Here is a 25,107-nt window from a genome sequence, read left to right on the forward strand (position 1 = left end):
TCTTATTTCAAAACCATGCCACTACAGACTTAGGTCACAATACTTTAAAATCAAGATACCTATCTCATTAACATCTCTGAAAGGATCTCAGATCTGGCTTAGAGCTGGGTTTTTGTTTTTCCTCCAGTTTTCATCTTTTCTAGTTTACTACTATAATCTAAACAATTTACGTCAAGGCTTGAGTATACCATCTTTTATTTAATCTCTAAGAAAAAAAAAAATCATAGAAAGTTTTTTTCTTCTCAGACCTTGGGACCGCTACCATGGCTGAGATTATTACTGTTTTCTGAAACCTAAATGCTGTACTGGGAATAGGCTAAGGATACAAATTATGAAGTGTTTCCAGTTAGTAAAATAATAGGAACATCTGTAATGTATTAAAAGTATATTAGGCAGCAGCTATAGTTTTCTCCCCATTTTTCTATTAACCTAATTATGAGGGTCAGTAGCAACTGGGGGAGGTGGAATGCTAACTCTTCTGTGGGAGCCTCTCATAGTTGACTTTTAGAGCATAAAGTTCTTGTAAGGTGCCCTATTCTTTGCTGATGTGGGAGAAACGAGTGAAAGGGGAAGGTACATGTTGAGTGCTGTGTGTAAGGTAACTTTGCCCAGGCATAAGCCTATTTTGTGACTTCTGCTTAATTTTGCAAGTGATATTTATTTATATGTGTATAGATGTGTTCATACACATGTATCCTGCATAAGAAAGATAATGCTTCTTACAAATCATGATTCAACTCTATTGCAGAATTCTCAAAGGCATTCATTAGCATGTACTATTTAAGGTTTCTTTTAGGAAGGAAGATGTGACCAAATCAGGAAAAAAATAATTGTTCTGAAGACATTTAGGAAGCATTTAGTTCAAGATCCTCAGCTGCATTGATGTAATCTCCGCACTACCGACTAGAGGAGAAAAGATGGTTTGCTTTAAGTTGTGCTTTCACTCAACAACGTGAAAGGTCCCTTATTGTACCTGAAGCAGTCTCACAACTGGATGCTTGGCTGGCTGTAACAATGCTGTAGGGACCAGTTGAGGACTGAGAGGAACACTATGGACACAGACCTAACTAGTGTGATCTCAATAGCTTGTGGGCTGGAGCTGCCAATGCTAGGTCTGTCACACAGAGGAAAGCCAAAACAACAGGGTTGTTGCATTAGACCATGGTTAAGTGACACAAAAGTACCCGCCCAGACCATCTGGCACTTTAAAACTTAGATATGATTTCTGTAATTCATTTAATTCACATATGATTTCCTCTACTGAAATATGTAGCTTTCCCACCCTTCACTTCCATGCTGATGATTTCTAAGGGTCTTTCACATCGTTATTTCTTAATCTTTTACTAAATACTGACTACAGAAAACAACTTGCAACACTTTTGAGTGCTTTACACTTAGGCTTAACATGTTTTCACTTGATGTGGTCTTTGCAAAGGAGGAAGAACTGTTTTAACATCAGGGAAAAGGAATTATGATTAGTATAAATGATTCATAGTAACTTGAGCTTCCCCTTTTCAAACACCTTTCTGTTTTAATTAGTACCATTTAAAGTATGTAATCCAAATTGTCTGGACAGGGACTTGTCATCAGAAAAATACGTAGAAAGGTCTACCTACAGTTCTTGTGTAGATAGCCTGCTTAGCGGTTCAATTCTATAGCATTGTCTCTTGGTTGATGTACTCTACTTCTGTTTTATTGCCCTTTTGATCAAAGTACATTAGGTTATGGGTTCAGAGGATTGCTTCTGGAGAGGAGATTTAGATGTAGTGTTTTTCTATTTGTTTTTCTTCATTGTGTGTGACCCTTTTAACTCTGTTTCCTTGAAGTCAGATGAATTCTGTAATGGTACCAAGTGTAGTTAAGTATGCGTCACAAAACGTTTTGAGGAGCTGTGGTATTTAGAGGGATCCAATGTTGCATTTTGGCTATAATCTCTACTGACAGATGATAAGCACCAGTGTTTTGTGAGTCATGGATCCACTTATACCACAATTTCCCACAGAATTATAAAATTGAAGCTCTTAATAACTCTCTTTAAACTACAAAAACAAATGTTCAGCTGGTATTTTTTGTGGTGGCTCTCTAAGTACTCTGTTCCTGTGTCACAGAACAAAATGAGAACCAGCTGTAAAACAATATTCTACTGACATAATGTGTATGTATGCATATGAATAATTTTTCAGACCTTTGGTAAATTTCCTTTTCATGATGCTTTGTAACAATGGATCAGTATTTCATTTTTTTGTGTGATTTAATTGTATGAAAGAATCTAGAGAAAAAATGATTGCTAGGTTTTTAGCATTTGGATGAACCCATAGTTTCTGAGTAGAAACTTAAAAATAAATAAAAGGTAGGAGGAACAGGCTGTCATTTTAACTTATTTTTGCTGTCCCTTAGCCCAACTGCTGCTTCTGTGAAGAAGAAACATTTATGTTTGAAAATGATAAATTTACCATGGCTGACTCTTCCAAAATTACTCTAGAGACTGAGCAGCATTTAAATCTCAAGTCAAAGAAAAAAATGTAGGGCTCCCTCCTATGAAACGTAGTGGTCCAATTTCTACCCTAGGCAATGAACCGTCACGTTACTAACACTGCATCTGGCTGCTGGCATCTGTTGGTGTGTCAACCATTAAGAGTGGGGCCTTATTCCTAAGACTCTTGTCACTTGGGAGCTGTACAACAGAGACAGATCAACCCCGTTTATAATAAACAACAGAGGAGGGGAGAGGTGGGTAGTACAACACAAGAAATCTGCCTGTCAAAGCACTGAGAAGAGAAAAAAGTACTATCCTAGCCTCGAAGAGACAGAATTTTTTGTATGGAAAGGTCTGAAGTAGAGCAAGAAGGCTGACTGGTGACTGGAAGTAGAGGGAGAACAAAGCTGGTGAATGGCACTGAGTAGAATAAAAGGGGCAAGGGAGAACCTGGGACAGTAAAAAAGACTAGAGGTAAGGACTAAGAGACAGAAAGGTAGAAGTGGTCTGGGAAAGCGGTGGGATTGGACCAAGACATGGTTTGGACAGATAGGAGAGAGGTGACTGAGGTGTGGAAGCATAGTGCTATTAGAAAAATGTAGGATGGATGTCTCCAGATGAGGGGCTAAAGCCAGGAAAAGTCACAGTCTGGAACACCAATGTAAGACAAACATGCAGAATTGGAATTAACTTTCCTAGAGATGCCAGGGGCTAAAAGCTGTATCATTCAGAAGTATTTTTTAATGATACTTATTGCCTATAGGGAGAGGTGGGGTAGGCCCAGCACACCTGAAATTCTGTCGGGGGTGTGAAATACAGAGGTTCTGTCCTGCATCACTAAGAACACTGAAAATCATCAGCAAATGATTCCTCAAACCTCTCAATCCTCGCAAGCTATTTGAGTGTTCTGCTTTGGTCGCTGTGTACAACTCAAACTTCCAAGGCATTGTTTTTGCATTGTTCAGATAGTTCTGGGTTCAAAATAGAGCAGAATGATTTAGTGTCCATACTGCTGGATGGATCTGACTTGTGGAACAGCACTTCCAGCCAGTTCTGTGTTGTGCTCTCTTGAGGCCCCTCAGACGTACAGTGAGAGGCAGATGGACTACAGAGTTGTTCTTGAAAGGCCTAATATTTTATGTTCTTTCTCAAATACGTCTTCAAGTCATATGTCAGGAAAGGTCAGTTACTTGTACAGTTTTGATCTTGTGACAGTAATGTTTTAGGGGAGAAGTCAAGAGTATGTGGCCTTCCAATATCAGCCTAAGGAGATATATTTTGCCCCTTCCCCCAGCCCTGGGGGGAAGCTTGTTGGCTCTCCTGAATTACTTGATGCTAATGCTAACTCTGTCTTTAATATTATAAAACATTTTATGCATTTTCTTTAACCCAGCTCCAACTTTTTCCTTCTTTTAATATTTATGGTTTGCTTGGAGTTCAATTGTTTTTACTGATAAAGAACTTGACTGTACCCTACAAATGACAACATACAAGAAATTTCTGATCCCTCCAGTGTTACAGGAGTTCCTAGAGAAATATCTTTGCATGTGTATGTGGGTGTGCATACGTAAATGCATATGTGTATTTTTATCCATATTTTGTTATATTTTTCCTGCCTCAGAATTGTAAGCATGAGGGAACAAATACATGAGATGATTTAGCTTGTCTTAAAAACATGCATGAGTTTATGTCAAATTATGTTGCTTGATAATTGAAAGAGAGTAAAAATATGCCTAAATACAGTTACCATAGCTCAACTACTACACGATAACTTGTCTTGCTGCTCGAGCTTAATGTTGTCTCTGAAACTGAACCACCCTTTTAGCCTCTCATATACTCATGATCTTTAAACAAACACCTAGATTCTAAAATTAAAAGAGATTTTCATCCATATATGTGAAGGCCATTGCAAGATAAGAATTTTTCTTATGTGTGTTAGGTTACAAGGAGAGATCTTTGTTCCATTAAAGTGTTATGACTTAGGGTTGTGTGAATGAATGCCATCTAAATATCCTTAGAGGGAGAAGAAAATTTGACTTGTTAAATCAGATTACTTTGTATCTTTTCACTCTAAGTTGGGAAAAGATAGAAAGGAATCTGATTTAACAAGTCCCCTATAAAAACAAATCCCCTTCCAACTGCTCCTTTCATTAAATGAAAAAATAAACAAAGGTTAGCAGGAAAACCACTCTGGCAGGCTCGCCTGTTGTATTGTTCTCCTTCTTCCAGTCACAGTCAACTCAAAAAAAAGTTTTGATAAATCTAGAAAGTCTACAATACTGTCATTCCAGAGTATGACAAAGGAGGCATGGAGTCACCACATCAGCTCAGAGACTCATGCAACAGTCTTAATCTTATTGGTGCTTATCAATTTTGAAACAAATGGATAAAAGAAGATAAGTTTTTGGCTCACATGTATGCTTTGTAGTTACTGCCTATCTTTTGGATCCTGATGTCATATTTGGAGTCTATGAAGGGTTCAGTAGTGGCGTAGGTCTGAGTAAGTGCTACCACGCTGGCTATGTCCTGAAAATCGTAGTGGTTGTCTACCTTGATCTGTAGTCATCATGCCACAAGCAAACAGCATATACAAAAGAAAAAAGACCAATTAGGAATAAAATGTAGAATTCACTGGCAAATGGCATTCATGAGAAGTATGTTTTCTGACAGCATCAGTTTATTAAAAAAAGTCGCAGATATTTTATCTGATTTCTAGATGCTATAACATTCCTGCATTAAAGTATCTATTTTTCTAGGCAAAATATTACCTGTTCACCTGTAGAAAACAATTTGCAGATAGTGGAATTTTGTTTTGCCTTTTTTTGTTAATTTTAAATCTACAGGCTTTAGAGTTTTTCAAGGTGTGATAATATGCAACACTAATTTGTATAGAATTCTTGTAGATTCTGTAAATTGCTCATGTAACTGAATGTATATGGAGCCCACACATAGAGCACAGAGGGTTAGCTCAAGACAGCAGAACCACTTTTTCTAATATTTCCCACTTCTCTTCAAGGAATCAGGCTTTCTAGGAGTAGGATTTCCTCATTTTGGAACACTGTGCAAAGATGGTAAATGGTACAAAACCCATCAACTTTAACATCTTGAAATAAGGGAGGTGGAAAAGTGGGGAATATTGATTTGGGGGAGAGGGAGAAGGAGACCTTAGAGGACAGATGGAGGACAGAAACATTACTTTTGGATAGGGAGGTCACACCTCTACAGTGGATTTAAAGGAAGCTGCCTGAAGTGGGGAGAAAAAGTGACTCAGAAGAGAAGTCTTAGGGCTGGTAGAAAATGGGAGAGGGAAACTGGAACTCCAACATACTGACACAAAGTACATTTCAGAATGGTGAGGAAAGGAGGCAGGGATTAGTATTTCTCATGTTATCTAATATTAGGAGAGTTTGCAACTCTTTGCAAGCCCAGTGTCTTGTTCCCTTCCACTGTCACCCGGTACTTAAAAGGGAACCTGTGGGCCAGAGTGGCACAGCTGTGAGATGGGAATTGCATACGGGGTCTGGTGAAGCTAAAAGAAGTTATAAGGCTTTTGTATTTGCTCTCAGCTCTCAGATGGAGAACAATACAGAGTAATTTACTGTTTGAGAGCCACAAAACCAGACACAATGCCTGGTTTTAACTTAGTTTCTGAAAATTTAATAGCATATGCAAGTCTAATTACCACCAATGGAAACACTAGTCCTAGCAATGCCTTTAGGGAGGACTGGGGTACAAGAAGAATCTATATTTGGACTCTGACAGTAAGCACTTCACTACAAAAGGCTGGCATTTAGTCTTTAAGGATTCACAATATTTTGTAGCTAAAAAAATCTAGATATATTTCTAGGCATTTGATATGCTGAACATTTCTGTGCATTGTTTCCCTTTTCTATAAATGAGAGGTGAATATTGAAAGTACAGTATAAACATTCTAATACTTCACATATGCAATCCACAGAAACGGCACTTTAAGTAATTAGTGGTTAATTCTGCTCTCAATTACATAGGCTGCCAGATTTCCACTAACTTACGAAGTATGAAATACAGTCATAGGCAAAAGAACATAACATACAGTACAACTTGCATAATTACCGAATAAAATGCAATTTAATCAATTTCCTCTTTGTATTGCTAGTGGCAAATACTATATTCATGGAGCTTTTGGAGGTTCAAGATGATAAATGTTACTATTCTCTGATGATTTGTTTTAAAACCTAAAGCACTTAAAGCACTGAGTGTTTTCAATGAGAGAAAGTGGTTAATCTGTAATGACTAGAAATTTCCACTGATATCAATGAAAGTGGGATTTAAATCATATCCCATTGAAACATCATTGTGAGATAAGTGATATCAAAACAACTGTACTCACCACTGAAATGCAATTACTTTGGAGAAAGAAAGCAGCAGTTATATAGTGGTATGAAACAATTACAGAGAATACATTAAGACAGGAAGTGAAGAAAAGTTCAGTATCAAGCTGAAACTAATAAAGCACCAAGGCAAAACCTTCCTATATTCCCAGGGCCAAAAACTTGGATTGTGCAAACAGACCATAACTCTTAAATACTTTCACTGCAGTCAATTAAATTAATAAATACAGTTCTGCTTCAAGAAAGCACCTCAGCACATTTCAATGAACGTCTTATATAGAACAACACATAAATTGAAAAGGCATCAGTGTGGAAATATATTATTTGTTTTAATATTTTCCTAAAGAGAGGCACTTTCTTGAATAATATACAAGCAAAGATTTGCAAGGGTAGGAATCTGAGACAGAATTTAGACAGTGAAAAGTTGAAATACCCAGGAAATGAAAGAACATGCATATTATTTTAGAAAACACCCAGCCTCCTAGCATGCAATAATAGCATCTGCACCTTTCCCATGCCTGAATGAGCATGTCCAATCTTCACAACAACAGGAAATGTTGGCATTGTTAGCTAAGGTGGGAAACAAAAAAGACATATTAGAGAGTGCAACCATGAGTTAAATGATTAAGCTACATAATTTACAAAAATTATTTAAACATGATCATAATGCAGCCAAAACTGTTCTTGCCATGTGGTTATTCAAACATGTTATTAATCTGTGTAAGACTATGTGTTCTGATGAATTGCTGTGTATGTTTTCTGAGTGTTATGTTATTCCCAATGCATACAACTGGTGTACTTCTATCAACTTTTTTGTATTTTTTTCTTTTTACTTCACTTTTTAAACTGAATTTCTGCTATTTCCTATTCTATGTTTTGCTACTGTGTTTTCTGACCCATAAATTCACGCTTTCCAAGGTTATAATAATTAATGATGACAAATTAATAACCTTTTTCCTTTCCCCCTTGATTTCCATTATTTAGCAAAGCTGTAATTACATTGTGTGACCACTTATGAAAGCAATGAAGTCTAATTCACAAAAAAACCCTTTATTTGAAGGCAGATCCTAGCTTCTGTTACAGAATATCCAAGTTCTCTAGGGAAGGCTCCAGCTTCTGCATAGAATGCAAGTAATAATTCAGCCATTGACTAAGAAATCAAATATGCAAAGGCATATTAATATGCTTTATTCAATCAAATAATAATGGTCTGTCTCTCAGAAAGGTCTGCAAATAACCAGCTTTCTTCCCATCATTCATTTGAAGAAGTTTTAGATCTCCCAGTCATGGGTACAGCTGTCACTTCTTTCTCTTTTTCTTCCACCTAAAATATACCTATACTGAACCTCTATCAACCAAGCATGAATACAAATACTTAGTAGAATAGGATTATAACAAGAAATAAGAAACTGAGCACCCTCAACATGTAACTACAGTGGGCAGCAGCAGGACAGTAAGTGTTACAGGGTCTGAAACCTTCATTTGCTACCAAATTTAACAGAGTAAATGCAAAGGCAAAGCTGATGCTTAGAGATTTTATGATATTTTTTTTTCCCAATTCTTACAAAGGATTGTCAAGAGGCTAAATGGAGTTTCACACTTTCACTGTGCTTTGCACAACATAGCACAGAAATGCACAAACAGATATTTACACAGAAAATATGGGACGGTAAATATTGAAATTAAAATCAAGAGATAAAGAATAGGAAGGTCACTTGGCTTTTGGTAACATCAAACCTATTTGTAGGGTTATAGAGCTAATTAAAATTCACACACACTTTTCTAATATTTTAACATTTATTTTCAATATGCTTTTAAGGATGCCTGCTTTAAAAATACTTTAACTGAAAGCCAAATCTGCACAAGAAGAAGTGGGCATTCACTGCAAGATACATATCCTATACTAATTACTGTCAGATTCCCAGTACAATACATGAATATATATTTTTTTTAATGAACTTTCCTAAAATGCTTAATGGTGTAATATTTTTTTGTTCTGATTTAATTTTTAAAACATATAAAGGACATCTAAGCAAACAAACCCAACTTACTTGTTTTTTTGACAGAATCTCAGTTTCTGCTCTGCCTGATCAGAAGAAAAAGGAGGAATCTCCGGATCTACTCCTTCAACATATCAGAGTTTTCAAAGCCTGATGAAACTACAGGGTCTTATGATTGCCATCTACACAACATAGGCCGTAGAAGTTTTCCTTTGATTTCTGCATCAAACCCAAAAGTCATGTCTTTTCAGGAGAAAACCAGATTTGATTTAAAGACTTGCAGTTATGAAAAATTTACTGCAATCTTAGTTAAATTATTCCATTAGTTAAGTAAAGATGTCATATGCATATCTTCTGCCAGGGCATCCTCAAGATTTGAACTCAAGGGTTTCTGCCACAGGCAAGCAGACCATTCTGAAACTCATCTCTTAGTGCTTTATATTACATGCCACATTTCAGTGCCAGTGTAAAGGCAACTTGTATTTTTTGCAGAACTTCTGGTTACTTAGACTAACACCGCAGGAATTGATAACTATGAATACTTTGAAAGTCTTCACAGAATCACAGAATAGTAGGGGTTGGAAGGGACCTCTGGAGATCATGTTGTCCAACCTCCCTGCTTGAGCAGGGACACAGGAACGTATCCAGGCGGGCTTTGAATGTCTCCAGGGAAGGAGACTCCACAACCTCCCTGAGCAGCCTATTCCACTGCTCTGTCACCCTCACAGTAAAGAAGATTTTTCTCATGTTTAGGTGGAACTTCCTGTGTTCCAACTTGTGCCCATTGCCCCTTGGCCTGTCATTAGGCACTATTGAAAAGAGCCTAGTCCCATTGTCCTGACACCCACCCTTTAGATATTTATAGGTATTGATGAAATCCCCCCTCAGTCTTCTCTTCTCCAGGCTGAACAAGTCCAAGTCTCTCAGCCTTTCCTCATAAGGGAGACGCTTCAGTCCCCGATCATCTTGGTAGCTCTCCACTGGACTTGCTCAAGCAGTTCCATGTCCCTTTTAAACTGGGGGGCCTGAAACTGGACACAGTACTCCAAATGTGGTCTCACTAAGGCAGAGTAGAGGGGGAGGATAACCTCTCTCGATCTGCTGGCCACACTCCTTTTAATGCACCCCAGGACACCGCTGGCCTTCTTGGCCACAAGGGCACATTGCTGGCTCATGGTCAACTTGCTGTCCACCAGCGCTCCCAGGTCCTCAACAGAGCTGCTTTCCAGTAGGTCAGCCCCCAACATATACTGGTGCATGGGGTTGTTCCTCCCCTGGTGCAGGACCTTGCACTTGCTCTTGTTGAATTTCATCAGGTTCTCCTCAGCCCACCTCTCCAGCCTGTCCAGGTATTGTTGGATGGCAGCACAGCCTTCTGGCGTATCAGCCACTCCTCCCAGCTTGGTATCATCCACAAAATTGCTGAGGTTACACTTTATCCCATCATCCAGGTCATTGATGAATATGTTGAACAGGACTGGATCCAGCACAGACCCCTGGGGAACACCACTAGTGACACACCTCCATCCAGACTCTGCTCTGTTGATCACGACCCTGAGTTCTGTTGTTGAGTCAGTTCTCTGTCCACCTCACTGTCCACTCATCCAACCCACACTTCCTCAGCTTGCCTGTGAGGATACTATGGGAGACAGTGTTGAATGCCTTACTGAAGTCAAGATAGACAACATCCACTGCTCTCCCTTTGTTGACCCAGCCAGTCACACCATCATAGAAGGCTATCAGGTTGGTCAAGCATCATCTTCCCTTGGTGAATCCATGTTGAGTGTTTCCGATGACCTTCTTGTCCTCTACCTGCCTGGAGATGACCTCCAGGATGAACTGCTCCATCACCTTTCCAGGGATGGAGGTGAGGCTGACTGGCCTATAGTTCCCCAGGTCCTTCTTGCCCTTTTTGAAGATTGGAGTGACATTTGCTTTCCTCCAGTCCTCGGGCACCTCTCCTGTCCTTCACCACCTTTCAAAGACGATGGAGAGTGGCTTGGCAAGAACATCCGCCAGCTCCCTCAACTCTCACAGCTGCATCCCATCAGGGCCCATGGATTTGTGAAGATCCATTTTGCATAGGTGATCTCTGACCCAGTCCTTCTTGACCAATGGTAAGTCTTCCTTTCTCCAGATTTGTCCTCTCTTCTCTGGGGGCTGAGATGCCTGAGGGCCAGCCTTAGTAGTAAAGACCGAGGCAAAGAAGGCATTCAGTAACTCTGCCTTCTCAAATTCTGCGTCACCAGTGCCCCTTTCTTGTTCAGCAGTGGGCCCACTGTATCCCTAGTTTTCCTTTTACTGCTGATATTTAAAGAAGCCCTTCTTGTTATCGTTGACATGCATTGCCAGATTTAATTCCAAGTGGGCCTTGGCCTTCCTCGTTGCATCTCTGCACACCGTGACAACATTCTTACATTCCTCCCACGTGGCCAGTCACTTCTTCCACATACTGTGAACCTCCCTCTTCCATTTGAGTTTCTCTAGAAGCTCGTTGCTCATCCATGCGGGTCTCCTGGCTCCTCTGCCTGACTTCTTCCTATTGGGGATGCACTGATCTTGAGCTCGGAGGAAGTGGTCCTCTTGGTTACTGTCCACCTCTCTTGGACCCCCGTCTTCCAGAGCCCGAGCCCATGGGATTCCTCCTATCAGGTCTTTGAAGAGGCCAAAGTTGGCCCTCTTGAAGTCCAAGGTTGTAACCCAACTCATAGCCCTGCTTCTACCTCGCAGTATCCTAAACTCGGCCATCTCATGGTCACTGCAGCCAAGGCTATCCCCAGGTCTCACATCCTCAACCAGCCCTTCCTTGTTTGTTAGGACAAGGTAGAGCAGCACATCTTGCCTCATTGGCTCCTCCACCACTTGCATCAAAAAGTTGTCCTTGATGCTCTGCAGGAACCTTCTGGATCGTGCATGGCTTGCTGTGTTGCTTTTCCAGCAAATATCAGGGTGGTTGAAGTCCCCCATGAGAACCAGGGCCTGTAATTGCGAGTCTATACCCAGCTGTCTGTAGAAGTCTTCATCAGCTTCCTCTTCTTGATCAGGTGGCCTGTAGCAAACGCCCAGAACAGTGTCAGCCATATTTGGCTGTCCCTTTTATTTAACTCTTGGTTAGGAACCATTTCAAGAGTTGGTCTTTAAATCCAAAATACATTGAATTGCTTTTTATAAATCTGTTTCAATCTAACCAATTTAAATTAGGGCATGTAAGCACGAAAAAACGGATTAGTTTCAAAATAGCCAAAAGCACTTGCAAAAGCATTATACAGTAAAGGTCACCTATACTGCAATTTAAATATAAATTTCTTATTAAACTGTAAGAATGCAAAGTCCTGTATAGTCAACATCTACTCACTTACTTATTGCTTTCATGTTTTAAAACCAGGCAATTTTTTTTCCAATTTTTTTTTCTGAGGAGGAGGGGAAATATATCATTGCCTGCCTCAAAATTCGTACGGGCAGCAGCACATTTTAATGATTGAACTATAAACCACTGAACCGGGGGTTTGTAATGGAAATGCTGGCAGACCTCTATAGCAGTACAAATGGCACGACTGTAATTAAGAGGATCACGTATCTTCCCATGATTCCAAAGCTGTGGAATCCTCTGTGGGCCACAGAAACAAACACCAACTAAAAAAAAAACCAAACCAAAAAAAAACCACAAAAAAGGCAACTCAAACACTCAGAAAAAATGCACAAACATCATTTAAGGCAATAAGAGTTCATTTTGCTCTGATATCAAGATTTCATGTGGTATACTGCATCTCAGCACAGAAGAGGGGGTTGCAGGGGAAGAAGGCACTGAATACTGCATTTCAAACATCAGACAGTCAAAAAACCAGGTAGCACAGAAGGTAGGCAAACATAACGTTATCCCAGCGCTTCTCTAGTTTGTATCTATCACTGTGACAGGCCCATGAATCCAGGGCTAATGAAGTGGTAGATATTTTGGTTTTTGAACATGTCCTTTATTCCTGCTCTTCCTTTAATTCCCACAGTCTTCCCTTTCTACATGAGGACTAGACATATGCCATCATGCAGTCACTTCCCTACCATTAACTGGTTTCAGTTGTGCATGCTATCGTTCTGTCAAGCTATAACAAAACCTGATATTTCTTATTGAAATTATAGAAAACTTGATTTGAGTGTGTGTCATCCCCCTCCTTCCCAGTCTGCTCATTTACATTAATTTCCGTCTTAACAGAACAGGCAGTCTAAAGACTTTTCATACGTTTGGGTAAATATTAGGTATGATACAACTGTGATAGTAACACCAAAAACTTACCTGCTCCATGGGTTTGTTTTTAATTAACGTTATAGTTACTCAGAAGAGAGATACCTTGAAATAAGATCTAGCATGTATCAATGGATCCTCTTTAAATAGAGCTGATACTCATAGGAGTCATTGCATGTTTTCTTAGAAATGTAGGGGGGGGGGCATGTCACAAAAATATTGTTTATTTTTCAAAGGTTTTCTTAAATTCAGAAAAGTATAAATTCTACTGTGACAATTAAAAAAAGAGGGGAAAAAATCAGAAAAGACCAACAATAGAAATTACATTTAAGAAATCTGGCAGGTTCACACATATGAGAGATGGAAATGGACCTCACAGCATGAACCCTTGCACATATATATAGCATACATGAAATACATCTGAATATTTTAAATTAGGATAAACAGGGCTTCTATTATAACTTAAATAACAATGCAATAATAAACTGTAATTACTAATTAGAGAGAAAAGAGAATACATGTCAAGCATGCAATACAATTTTCCATAGTTATGTATGAATATGATTGGATCGGTAACAGATATCAGCAGCAACTGGAAAAACTGTCATGGCTTTTTACAGAAATCCATATACGAACCAGCTGAGATACATTACTGGTATTTGCTAATATGATATCATTGATCAAAATAACGTCACAGAGAATTACAATTTTTTATCAGCTTTTAAATAAAACTACAAAGATGGATTCAGTCTATACACTTCCATTTCTGTGGTTTTAACTTCTTACACTGTTATTTTAAATAAAGGTGAAGTCTCAGTTCTACAGAACTGTAGGGGAATAGACAGGGATCAGCGACTGGAAGATTACGGGATGTGACGGAAAGATAGACTCCTCCCCATAGGAGTGGCAGGAACAGGAACCGCAAGAGCTATATAAGCGTGTGACGCAGCTAAATAGACGGACATTTTGTATCCATCATATTGATGTCTGTGCATCATTGTCCCCAGGGCGGGTAGAGCCCTGTGTCCCGGAGGTATGCGGCCCAAGATAAGTTCTCCCGTAGAAGCGTACAGCTACACAGAACCTTAACTTAGAATAAGTTACACGGCTCACTTCCATGACTAGGAGTAGCTACTACTAGTAGTAGGTACTACTTTGATCCATGAACTTGAAGAAATGTTCCCTAGAAGACCAGAAAGTAGATTATGCTTTGCAGAGAAAAGGCAGTAGTAAAATCTTTTGAAAAAGAATCCTTTTAAAATCTGGGTAACAGAAGCCTAGATTCCTAAATTTCAAACTGAGAAATATTTAGCATGGAAGCTGCTTTATTGAAATGACATGTTTTAATGGTTTCCGTCAGATATTAACAACATGAATTAAACTTATATACTTAATGACCGGACAAATCTAATGGTTGTTACCACAGGGCACCTTCAAACTGGAAGCTCATTCACGTTTGACATGAGTCTTAATGAGTATAGCAGTAATACTTTAAAACCTCTTGGCAGACTGGGTGCTTGTCTAAGTGTTAGAAGTCTAACCCTGTCTTGGTTAGCTGCACTGCAGAAGGGTTCAAGGTCAGAGGAGAGTGAGGGATTAAATATTAGAAGTGATTATATCTGTAATGGAAACACAACAGTATATATGGGTTTAAAAAGTGACTGTAATATCCTGCCTGAAAAATCTTAATGTTTTTAATAAAAAGTCTATCTTTTCCCTACCCAAATAACTATATATTAGTATTTTTCATTCATGAGCTGATTTGCATGCCACTTAACTCTGTACTATAACTTTTTTGTACATAACAACCATTTATTTTATTCTTTTCAAGGCAGACCAGTTGAAAATAATTCTTTCAATGGTGTTGTATGAGTGTCACTAAAATTGATTCTGCAACAGGCCTAATATGGGTCTTTATCTAAAGACATTTGAAGTTAATTGGTCTACTCCTCACAGGAGTGATTGTGATTTGATTTTTCAGCCATATACTTGCAATGGGAATATAGCAGCTGACAAAATGGCTCAAACTTGAGCTATGCTGGCAGGCCTTCTAAATGCTGTGAGATCTGGACTCAGCAATCTCCACAGCTAAACTGAAGGCCAAATACAAGACTTATACTTTCAAACCACTTGCAGCAACTGTAATATCCTTTAATTCTCTTAAATTACTGATAATAATACAGGCAGCAACCCCTCAACATCTTTCACAGTTGTGGATTCGCCATTCATTTTTCATGGCATCTATATATGTTAGTTCGATAAAAGCAAAGACAGGACAGTAGGAACTCATGACACACATTAGTTCTCCAATTTTCAATTTGTTCTTTTTGTTTTCTATACTACTGACAACTAGCAAAGTAATTGTTGCAATGAAACTATTTAGATTTACAAATAGTCAAGTAATTTCTCAAACCGGAGATGTACTGATGGAATTACTAAATCCAATGAGAAATTTGACCCAATATTTGGAAGTCGCTGAACAAACACTAAGGCAAGCATGCATTCATAGCAAATAATTTTGAAATATATTACAGAAACATGTTTCTCATGTCATCAAGTCTCTCAGAATCAAGTCATGACACCTATTAGGATAGGTAGGTTGAGACCACAAAGCTTTTTGAAGCAGCTGGTGTGGGGACCAGTAAGTTATCAAATCATCCTCATTAAGGCTTGAAATGCTTTGGATTTTTGCTCTTCTGTTGCTGTAACTTATTACATCAAACATTCTTTTTCCATGTTGCTAGGATGGTTTGCAAATTGGATTAAAATACAACTTGGGTTCAAAGATTCATTAGTTACTGGTCAGAACCTATTTTAAATGCCTGAAATCTGCAAAATAATACAGCACTGCTCTTCTGAAATGTCAAGGTGTTTTCAATACGTTGCATATGTTGTTTTCAGAGAAGAGTTAGGGCTGGCCTAACTTCTGTTCTGATCCTACATATTAATAATTACACTGAATGGAGAGAGAAGTGTGGTAAATTCAATCAAAAGCACTGAAACACTGCAAGTACTGATCTTTGCTTTTGCTAGAAGGTAAGAAAAAAATTGCCAAATTAAAACAGTTAAAAAAGACACTGATCAAATTATATAGGTGCTCAAAAAGAGCAAGCAAGTACTTTGAGAATTATTCTTGACACATCAGATAACCCTTAAAAACATGGGTTCCAGAAGACTTCATGAAACGCAGAACAGTTTGAAAGCTCCTGACAGCTGATCTGGGGATGCACAGTAGTAAACAGCTAAACTGTCTGCGTTTGAAACATATTTCAGTTTCAAAACTAAGCATGCCCTGCCAGCCAAAAATTATGAAAAAACAGTTAAAGATAAGACATACAGTTTTCCCCTTCCTCTTCTCTTGAAAATTGGTAGAGGATGTTTTTCTTGTTGAGAAAAGGGAGGAATCCACATTCTTCTGGAAGACTTCATTTGTTATCCAAACGTAGTGTTTGTAACAGTATTCACGTGCATCATTCAAAACACCCAGGTATATCCATTGGTCTGCAATATGTGGCAGGCCAACTGTTACCAAGCCTAGGATGCTTTTTTTATTGAAATCACCATTTTGGAAATGCCATGTAGTATGTGCAGAAGAACTAAGAAGATACAGTTGGGTATGAAATTAAAAAAAAAACAAACAAAAAACCAACAAACCACCCAAACCAATGAACAATACAAAAACTTCCCTGTGGAAAGGAAGGTATTGAAAGAGATGAAAGAGATGCTACAACTCTGACCTCTGAGCAGGTAATTAACAGAATTATAAAGCTTGTCAACACTTACCTGCTAATGTTGTGCTCATGAAGAACGATACTATTTTTACACTATACTGCTACCTGTATTTTCAATGCACATTAATGAAAAATAAAAGGTAGAATCAGTATTCTGTCTTACTATTTCTTACTAAGAAGTACTTAATTTTTTTCTGCTTTCTGAATTCTTCGCTACAATTTCCTTTACACTAAAATATCTGTACTGTGCATGCAGTTCCAGTGTAGCAGCAGCAGGAGGGAAAAAAAATCCTGTTACTTGAAAATATCAACAACAGCCATGTCCTTCCAATGAACCTGACAAAATAAACTTAACTTGTGATTCACAAAGAAACAAAACACACATTGTAACTAGGGGCAGCTGGCAGCACCATTAGTTTGGTGAATGTAGGTTCACTCTTTAGGATTTGTGTAGCTATCAGAGATTTGATATCCCCTTCTTACAAACATATTTCTGCCCTGTCAGTTTATTCTTTTCTAAACTTGAGCCAAACCTAAGGCTGTTAGTCAGAAATCCTATTTAATTGTGTTTTTTTTTTCCCTGAATGGAGTCTAAGTTAGTTGCAGAATGTGACATGGTTTTACCACAATAACTGTTGAAGGAATTGTCTGATTAAACATCAACTTTGAAATCACGGAACAGTATACATCTAGTCCTGTTAGCTCCAGTGACTAAAATGCACCCCATCCCTGTTTATATATGCCTAAGAAGCCTGTCGGTTATTGGCACTGTGGGACATTTTTATGGATGGTGATGCTACCCAGATAACTCTATATAAAAACACCATGACGTCACTAAAAATACTTCAATTTTTTAATTTATCTAGCTATGAACCCCATATACCCTTAACTAGGTTCAAGTTTGAAAATGAAATGACATTTGCTAAATTCTGACGATTATAGATATTTCAGTTAATTTCTGATGAGCATACACTAGAGACTATATATATTTTTTATATATATATAATTTCATACATGCAAGTTATCTGATAACAATAAAGTTGACTTACAATTAGAAACACTTCTAATTAGATAAGCATGAAAATCTAAACAGCCAGTTACTTTGATGATTCTCTTACTGACATCACAATAGAGAGGGTAACTGTTATAATTGCTTGTAAACATTCCATCTGCGTCAATGTTTTAAAATTGAAGATTCTTTGTACTATGAGCTTACAACTATTCCTGTATTAATCTTTAATATCTGGCCACCTAAAGATTTAATAAATCGACTTATCATGCTTTTTACTGTAGAAAGAGCTATTCTAGTTTGATATACTTACACAATACCTACAGGCATCATTATGATCATCTATAAATCCTTAAAACTAAGCTTCATATCCTAAAGGTTTTAAGTTCTTTTGCAATTTAAGTATTTTTGAATAATGCTTAAGAGTTACATAATATAAGCTATTTTAATTCCAAGAGATAGAATTTGAATTCTTGTAAATTTACTTTGAATTCTTCTAAGATATAATATATATATAAAATGTATATAAAAATAAAATTAGGCAAAGATCATCTGCTAAAAAAAAAAAAAAAGAAAAAGCCCTCTGCTGGCAACAATACAGAAAACAGTGTTTTGAAGGTGGTATTCACCCTGGCTTTAGTGTCCTCGTGGTTGAGTCGACTAGAAAAGCCACAATAGGAAAAAAAAAGGGGGGGGGGGGGGAATGGGGAAAGTAGCCACAGAAAAACCCCAGTTGTTGCATAAACATGACTTACCTCAAGCTCAATGTTTAAATATTTATCTTTCCAATAATCCCCAAGCAAAGTTCATTTAACCACTCTAGTTCCATGTAATTTATTTGTGGAATATGCATCAGACTAAATCTAATTTTGCTCTGCTTACTTTGGAGAAAGGAAATTAAAAGTGAAATAATGAAGGTGGCCTTTTATTCATTTTTTTCTTTCCCAGAAACAGGCAGGAAGAGTCCTAAATCAATAAACAAGCAGAAGATGTACTTTCTCTGGTCTATTTGGTTTTGAGAAAACAGAATCTTAAGCTAAAGTCGGGGCTCAGCCATGCAGAAGCTTTCTGCCATCAGCAGGGGGAGCTCAACATATTCCTCTCTTCATTAAGAAAAGGAGAAACATCAAGCTTAAACTGCTCTCTTATTCTCCACAAACACAAAGAGCAATTCGGACAGGTCACAGATTTTCCACTGCCTTGTATCTTGACAGACAAAACTAGGTGTATAATTCTATCTGTATGGAGTAATGTTTTATATGCCTTTTACACAAGTGGCAAGCCAAAGGAGAATCTGATACGCTTTGTATTATCTTTTCAGAATTATGGGCATGAAAGAAATCTAAAAGCTTAAGTGGATGAAGAGAACAGAGCTTTAATTTGATTAGTGTGCCAGGTAACCAACGAGAGGCAAACACACCTTAATTGTGAATTATTTATTCAAAACAGTGGGTTAAAATGGCTTATAAACTAAATAAGTAAGATTATCCACTAAATAAGTGCAATATAGACTGGTCCCAGGGAAATGCTGGACCACCTCAATTCCCACTGAAACTAATGGGAGTTGATGCAAAACAGGGTATTCTGAGCACCCTTTGTACACAGGTCCTTCACTTGCCATTAATACCACCCCATAAGACTGGATCTTAAGAAACCAATTCTCTTGGTACTCACTGAAATCAATACAAGTTTTGACACAATCTTACTGTATAAAGTGACACTATCAAGTAAATCTGAACCAGGAAATAAATCTAAAGACCTTTGTCCCCACAACTGTTTTTCAATTAAAAAAGAATAGTTACCTAATTCAACACAGAAGTGATGTGATGGTAGAAAAATCTTCTATTTTCAATACCCGTACAGCATGAAAACAGAAATTGTCATTACCAAGAAAAACAATAAGTATAATAGCAGTAAATCAAAAAGAGCAGTTCCCACAAATCTCTAGTAGAAATTCCAGAGAAGACAAAATCTTTGCAGAGACAAGATATATTTTGATTCTGGCATGTCGCTGTTTCACTCCATTCCAATCATTCTACCAACTATTTAGCAAACTGCTGCCTCTAAAACCAAGGAACATTTTACCACCTTATAAAAAAATTACTCAAATTGCCATGACTATAGAATTGTAGAATGGTTTATGTTGGAAGCAACGTTTACAAGTCACCTAGTCCCACCCTGCTGCAATGAGTAGGGCCATCTTCAGCTAAATCAGGTTGCTAGAGCCCTGTCCAACCTGACCGTCAATGTTTCCAGTGAAAGGAAAGGCTGAGAGAGTTGGGGCTGTTCGGCCTGGAGAAGAGAAGGCTCTGCAAGACCTTATTGTGGCCTTTCAATACTTAAAGGGGGCTTATAAGAAAGATGGGGACAGAGTTTTCAGTAGGGCCTGTTGCGATAGGACAAGGGGTAATGGTTTTAAACTAAAAGACAGTAGATTCAGAGTAGATACAAGGAAGATGTTTTTTATGCTGAGGGTGGTGAAACACTGGAACAGGTTGCAACTGTATGGGGTTCTTTTACAGTAGTATTTAGGAAGTGACATCTATAAATACCCTCCCTTTTGAAGCAGGCTACATATGGAGGCACTGGAACTGAAAATCCATGAAAGCTCACCTATTTTGTGAAATACTAGTCTAATTTTGAATTTTCTACATGACTGTACAGTTTTTGCACAGGATGTGTACTGTGAATATACCAGTTAAACTGAAAGTATTTTTAAGGAAAAATGCAATGCCAGATAAGAAATAGGGAGAAAAGAACTTCAGCAAAGCATCAAGAAGACAACTGATAAAATATTACTGTGGAGAATCCTACCTGCTATCATTCTAAACTAAGATTCATTTGCCACAATGAAGAGACAGTAAGATTTATATAGATAAAAAAAATATACCCTGTAGACTGCTAGAAGCTAATGTCCAAAGTAGGCAGTCCAACCAAAAGACACTGTGTAGATTTCAAACTTCTTGACAGCTGGAAGGGACAGCAAGGTGTTCCCATTATAATTAAAGAGCCTTTGAAAAAGCTGTATGGACAATCCCTATGCCACACAGTTCAGCGTTCCTTGATATAACTCAAAAGTATCAAACTCAAGCCTGGCAGAGAAATACTCATGATCGGTACCCAGGAATCTATAAGCTGAATGCAGAGTACTGCCTCTTATGAAAAATGAAATACAGAGGGGAGACAGCAGTGCTAGGAGATAACATACCAGCACAGGTCAGACAAATGTAGCGCTGTTGGTGGGTCATCCCCTGCAGACCTGTGATGCTGCAAAGGGCTGACAGGCAAGAGAGAGCAGATACAGTGAGGAAGGGCGGGAAAGAAGCACGGAACAGTGGTGATCTGGAAGTGCTGCCTCTCCCTGTGTCAGCTCTAAGGCTGATGCACCTCACTCATCACCTTTTACCACCAGCATCTCTCAGGGAAGAGATGAAAATATCATAAAGTTATTGTGAGTTTGCTCTCGAGTTCAGGGGAAGCAGTAATTCACCCCACGGGACGCTGCATGTATGGCATCCAACAGAAGGAGACCTGGTGTTTTTAATATGGGTCTATGGGGGCCCTTAGAAGAGAAAGAAACAATGATGGTAATTAATGACCAGAATGCTGTTGATAGATGCTAACACTTCATAGTAAGAATTAACAAGGATCATGACAACCTACAGTACAGAAAGCCCCTCCAGAATTAGAAGTCCTGTGCAAAATTAGAATTCCCATTGAGAAGAGGTGAAGCTGATTATAAATTTGGCTGTAGTCAGGTTTCCTGCCTTGTTTCTATATTGCACGCATCAACAGATACAGTGGATTATCCCCAGTCCTCTTTATTTTATTGCATTTTACTAGAAAACAGAAATAGTTGTTCAACACGAGACTTACTTAGCTAGACAGAAATGAGGAAGTGCCAAGTGTTTTTTCTACTGTCTTAATAACGAATTGAAGGAATCAGTAACCACATCCCTTGATACAAGAACTTTTCTGTTTCTTATTAGCAAGTGTTAGCTGTATCAGAATATAACCAAAGAGTGGGCACTAACTTGACTAGTATTATGACATAATTTGCTATGATATCATGGCTTACTTATCAAACTTAAGGAAAACTGCCATCATAACATACAGTGTAGTGAAAGAAGCCCTGTACTGTTAGTCCATTTATACAAATAGTAAAAAGACCAAGTGTTTCTTTTGCTTCACACTGCTTATATTTATAAAAGGTTGGCTATAATTTCTCTATTATTATTTAAGATGGAATATTATTTTGCTTAAAAGTTAGTCAAGGAATATTTCTATGTCTTTTGGGAATAATCTTTGTATTTTACAAGGTCAAGATCTAACTGTAACACAGAGTGGATGCTGAGCTTAGGGTTTCTTTTAAATGCTCTAAAAGTAATTTTCCTAATACAATTAAAAATACTAACAATATACAATATAAAAAAGGACGATGCAGCTTCAAGCTAAGACCTAGTGCTTGCTGATACTGTTCAGAGGCAACAGGTACTCATTCACTGTACTGCTTTCAATAGAAGCTATAGGTAATATTTTTCTCCTCTGACAAATGGACTAAAAATGCATTTCTTGCATCTGCAAGAGTATGGTCCTGAGTAAAAGAATTTCCAGACTTATTAAAATGCCTTTCAAATGCTATGTAAATATGTCTTTAAACTCTGATAGCAATTTGACAAAACATACTGGTTTAGAATGAAGAAAATAGGAGTTCTGCTGAGGTTTCAAAAATTGTTAGCATTTTACATTTTAGTAATAAGATTCTATCAAAGTTGTCATGAAGAAATGAGAGATACACCTACCAAAGAACTGTTAATTAGTTAGACTTGTGTGGGAAGCAGAACAGCCAGTTTCAGGTCTTGGCTTTGAATAAGTCAATGTACCCTAGGACTGACTGGTGGACATACCTGCTTTTCCTGCTGCTGTTGTGACCAGTTGTTTCATGTTAGGGTTGAGAAACCTTCTAGTTACAACTTTCATTAAAATCCACATTAGCACTGAAAGGTCTTGCGCATAGCATGTTCAACGCCTATCCCTTCCAATGCTGACTGGGCTAGAGACACCTATGGGGAATATATTTCTTGAATAAGAACCTCTCCTATGGCCATTTGCTTTTCTAAGTACTTTAAGTATTCCACCTATGTACAGATGGCTTTGAAAGACTCTCAAAAGTTATTTCAAGGGTAGCAGAGGCAATAGTATGTAAGATTGTAATTAAAATGTGTTTTTATGGCATTTGTAAAATTACCATGAGGTTTAGTTTTAGCATGTTTACGCTTCTACACATTTAGTTGAATGTAAGTAATTCTCAACTATGTCTACAATATACTTGTCAATTAATTTTTAACTTTTCACAAAAATATTAAATTTTGTTATGAGCTAATAATTTTAGTTTGGTTGTACAATTAGTGGGATTGCACTAGATATAAAGGTCTTTAAGACATGCAGAGCATAGTAGTTTGATGTGCTATTCTGGGCAATCTTAGGCAAAATGTGCCTTAGTTAACCATTAAATAGGTAGACCTGCGTGCTTGATGTTAGAGAAAATGGTTTGTCCAGCGTATTTCTTTATTATTTGGAGTTTACTGAAACAGTAATCAAATTGGTCTATTTAGACCAATGGCAGCAGCCATGCAATGTCATCTGGAAACCACTCAATGGCTCTCAATTAATTCCTTCATCACTTTCCAATCCTACTGCCCAAAGTGACACTTGAAAATCAATAGTCCTAGAATTACTGGCCACAGATGCCATTAAAATACCTGCTTGGGTTTTTTGTTGTGGCCTTCCTGTATCTTGAACTTCTGCATGAGGTTTCAGCCTCACATCTTTATCTTTTCACTCACTTCCTGAAAGGAGTAAGCTTCTTCCAGGTAAGAACCGAGATGGTAACAGGTCTAAATTATTTTCAGGTATTAGTCCTGGACTTGGATCCAACCTTATGATTTGAAGCCAAAACTTCAGACTGAAAAAATAAAAATCAAAGTATGGCTGCTTGAACTAAATCAGGACCTACTGTACAACATTCCTGGCTCAGTTTTGAAGTAGATCTAAAATCTGAAAATGAGACCCAATTCTAATAATTCTGAATATTTGTGTTTGGTGGTTTTTGTGTGTATGGTTTATTTTTTTTAAACAGAGTTCTTTTTGAGCAGGATGGGATAAAAAAAAAGAAGAATCAGAGCACTAATAACTGTAAAACTGACCTCTTACTGTTCAAAAACGAAATTAATCTGATGCTGTGAGACACTGTACACCTCTCTATGAAGATAATAAGCTACTTTGCGTACACCTAAACCTCACAAAAATACATTTTCACGAGTCTGGATTGAAATGGTTCAAATTATGTTAATGAATTTTCAATTCCTCAGCTTGATTTATGAAGTGACAAAATACACAATCCTTTAAGAAGTTCTGTCCTGCATGTCAGCCTATATATGTATTTTATTACTCTCTTATCAAACTTTATGTTGCTCCCTCATGAAACAACTTCTTTATGAAAAAAGGGTGCGTACATGTTACACATACACAGGTTGCTACAGCAACAAAAGACCTGAAGTTGAAAAGGATTTCCAAACTCTGTGTTCCATCTATAACGTGAGCCAGAAAACACAGACACAGATCTGTGTTGATTAGGGCTTACATTAATAAGGAATGCAGAGAAAGAGCCATGCCTCCAACATACATCATTGGTGTATTTTTCCTTGTTATTTTAAATCTAATTTGTGATGAAATAATAAAAAATGCCTTTTACTGCAGCTTTTATTTTTAATTCATTATTCCTTGTAACTATCAATTGTCCAACGCTCACAAACAGAGCATTGAAACATTGTGTTTTCATGAATGACATTCTGTCCAGCCTGCAAAGAGGGACGTCATTTCAAGAAAATGCACAGAAGTGCAGGGGAAGATCAGGGACTGCAAATGAAAACAGAGCTTAAAAAAGGACAGCTTTGTTTACTTGATTTACTTGACCAAAATAGAGAAGGTAGCAGAACTAGTTTTTAGATTCAAACTGGAAGGACATTTACTAGAAAATGATAAAATCTTTCTTCTGCTAAAGATCATAAAATCAGCTTCAGACTCTTGTACAAGACGTTTTTGTAAAGGCTTTTGATTATTAATAGTTCTCCTGACTCATAACAGCAACATCGCAATGCTTACTAAGGTAACCTCTCCTCTGGTACAATAACTTTCACCAATGATGTGTTTTTCCTTAAAGGAAGGCGGAGTTTGGAGTTTGTATCAGGGCCATAAATAAGAGAGTCCTATGTCAGGGGAATT

General features: G+C 37.8%; 1 protein-coding gene across 1 annotated transcript in view; it reads right to left on the minus strand.

The window, feature by feature from the left end:
• The window catches only part of SYN2 (synapsin II), a 204,067-nt gene that overhangs the window by 41,629 nt on the left and 137,331 nt on the right, over window positions 1-25,107 (minus strand). Inside the window, 2 exon segments of the mRNA XM_064454350.1 lie at window positions 4,890-5,032; window positions 7,354-7,416. Of these exon segments, the coding sequence (XP_064310420.1) occupies window positions 4,890-5,032; window positions 7,354-7,416 (206 nt within the window).

This window comes from Phalacrocorax carbo, chromosome 6 (genome assembly GCF_963921805.1).
Source record: "Phalacrocorax carbo chromosome 6, bPhaCar2.1, whole genome shotgun sequence".
In the NCBI taxonomy this organism is placed as follows: domain Eukaryota; kingdom Metazoa; phylum Chordata; class Aves; order Suliformes; family Phalacrocoracidae; genus Phalacrocorax; species Phalacrocorax carbo.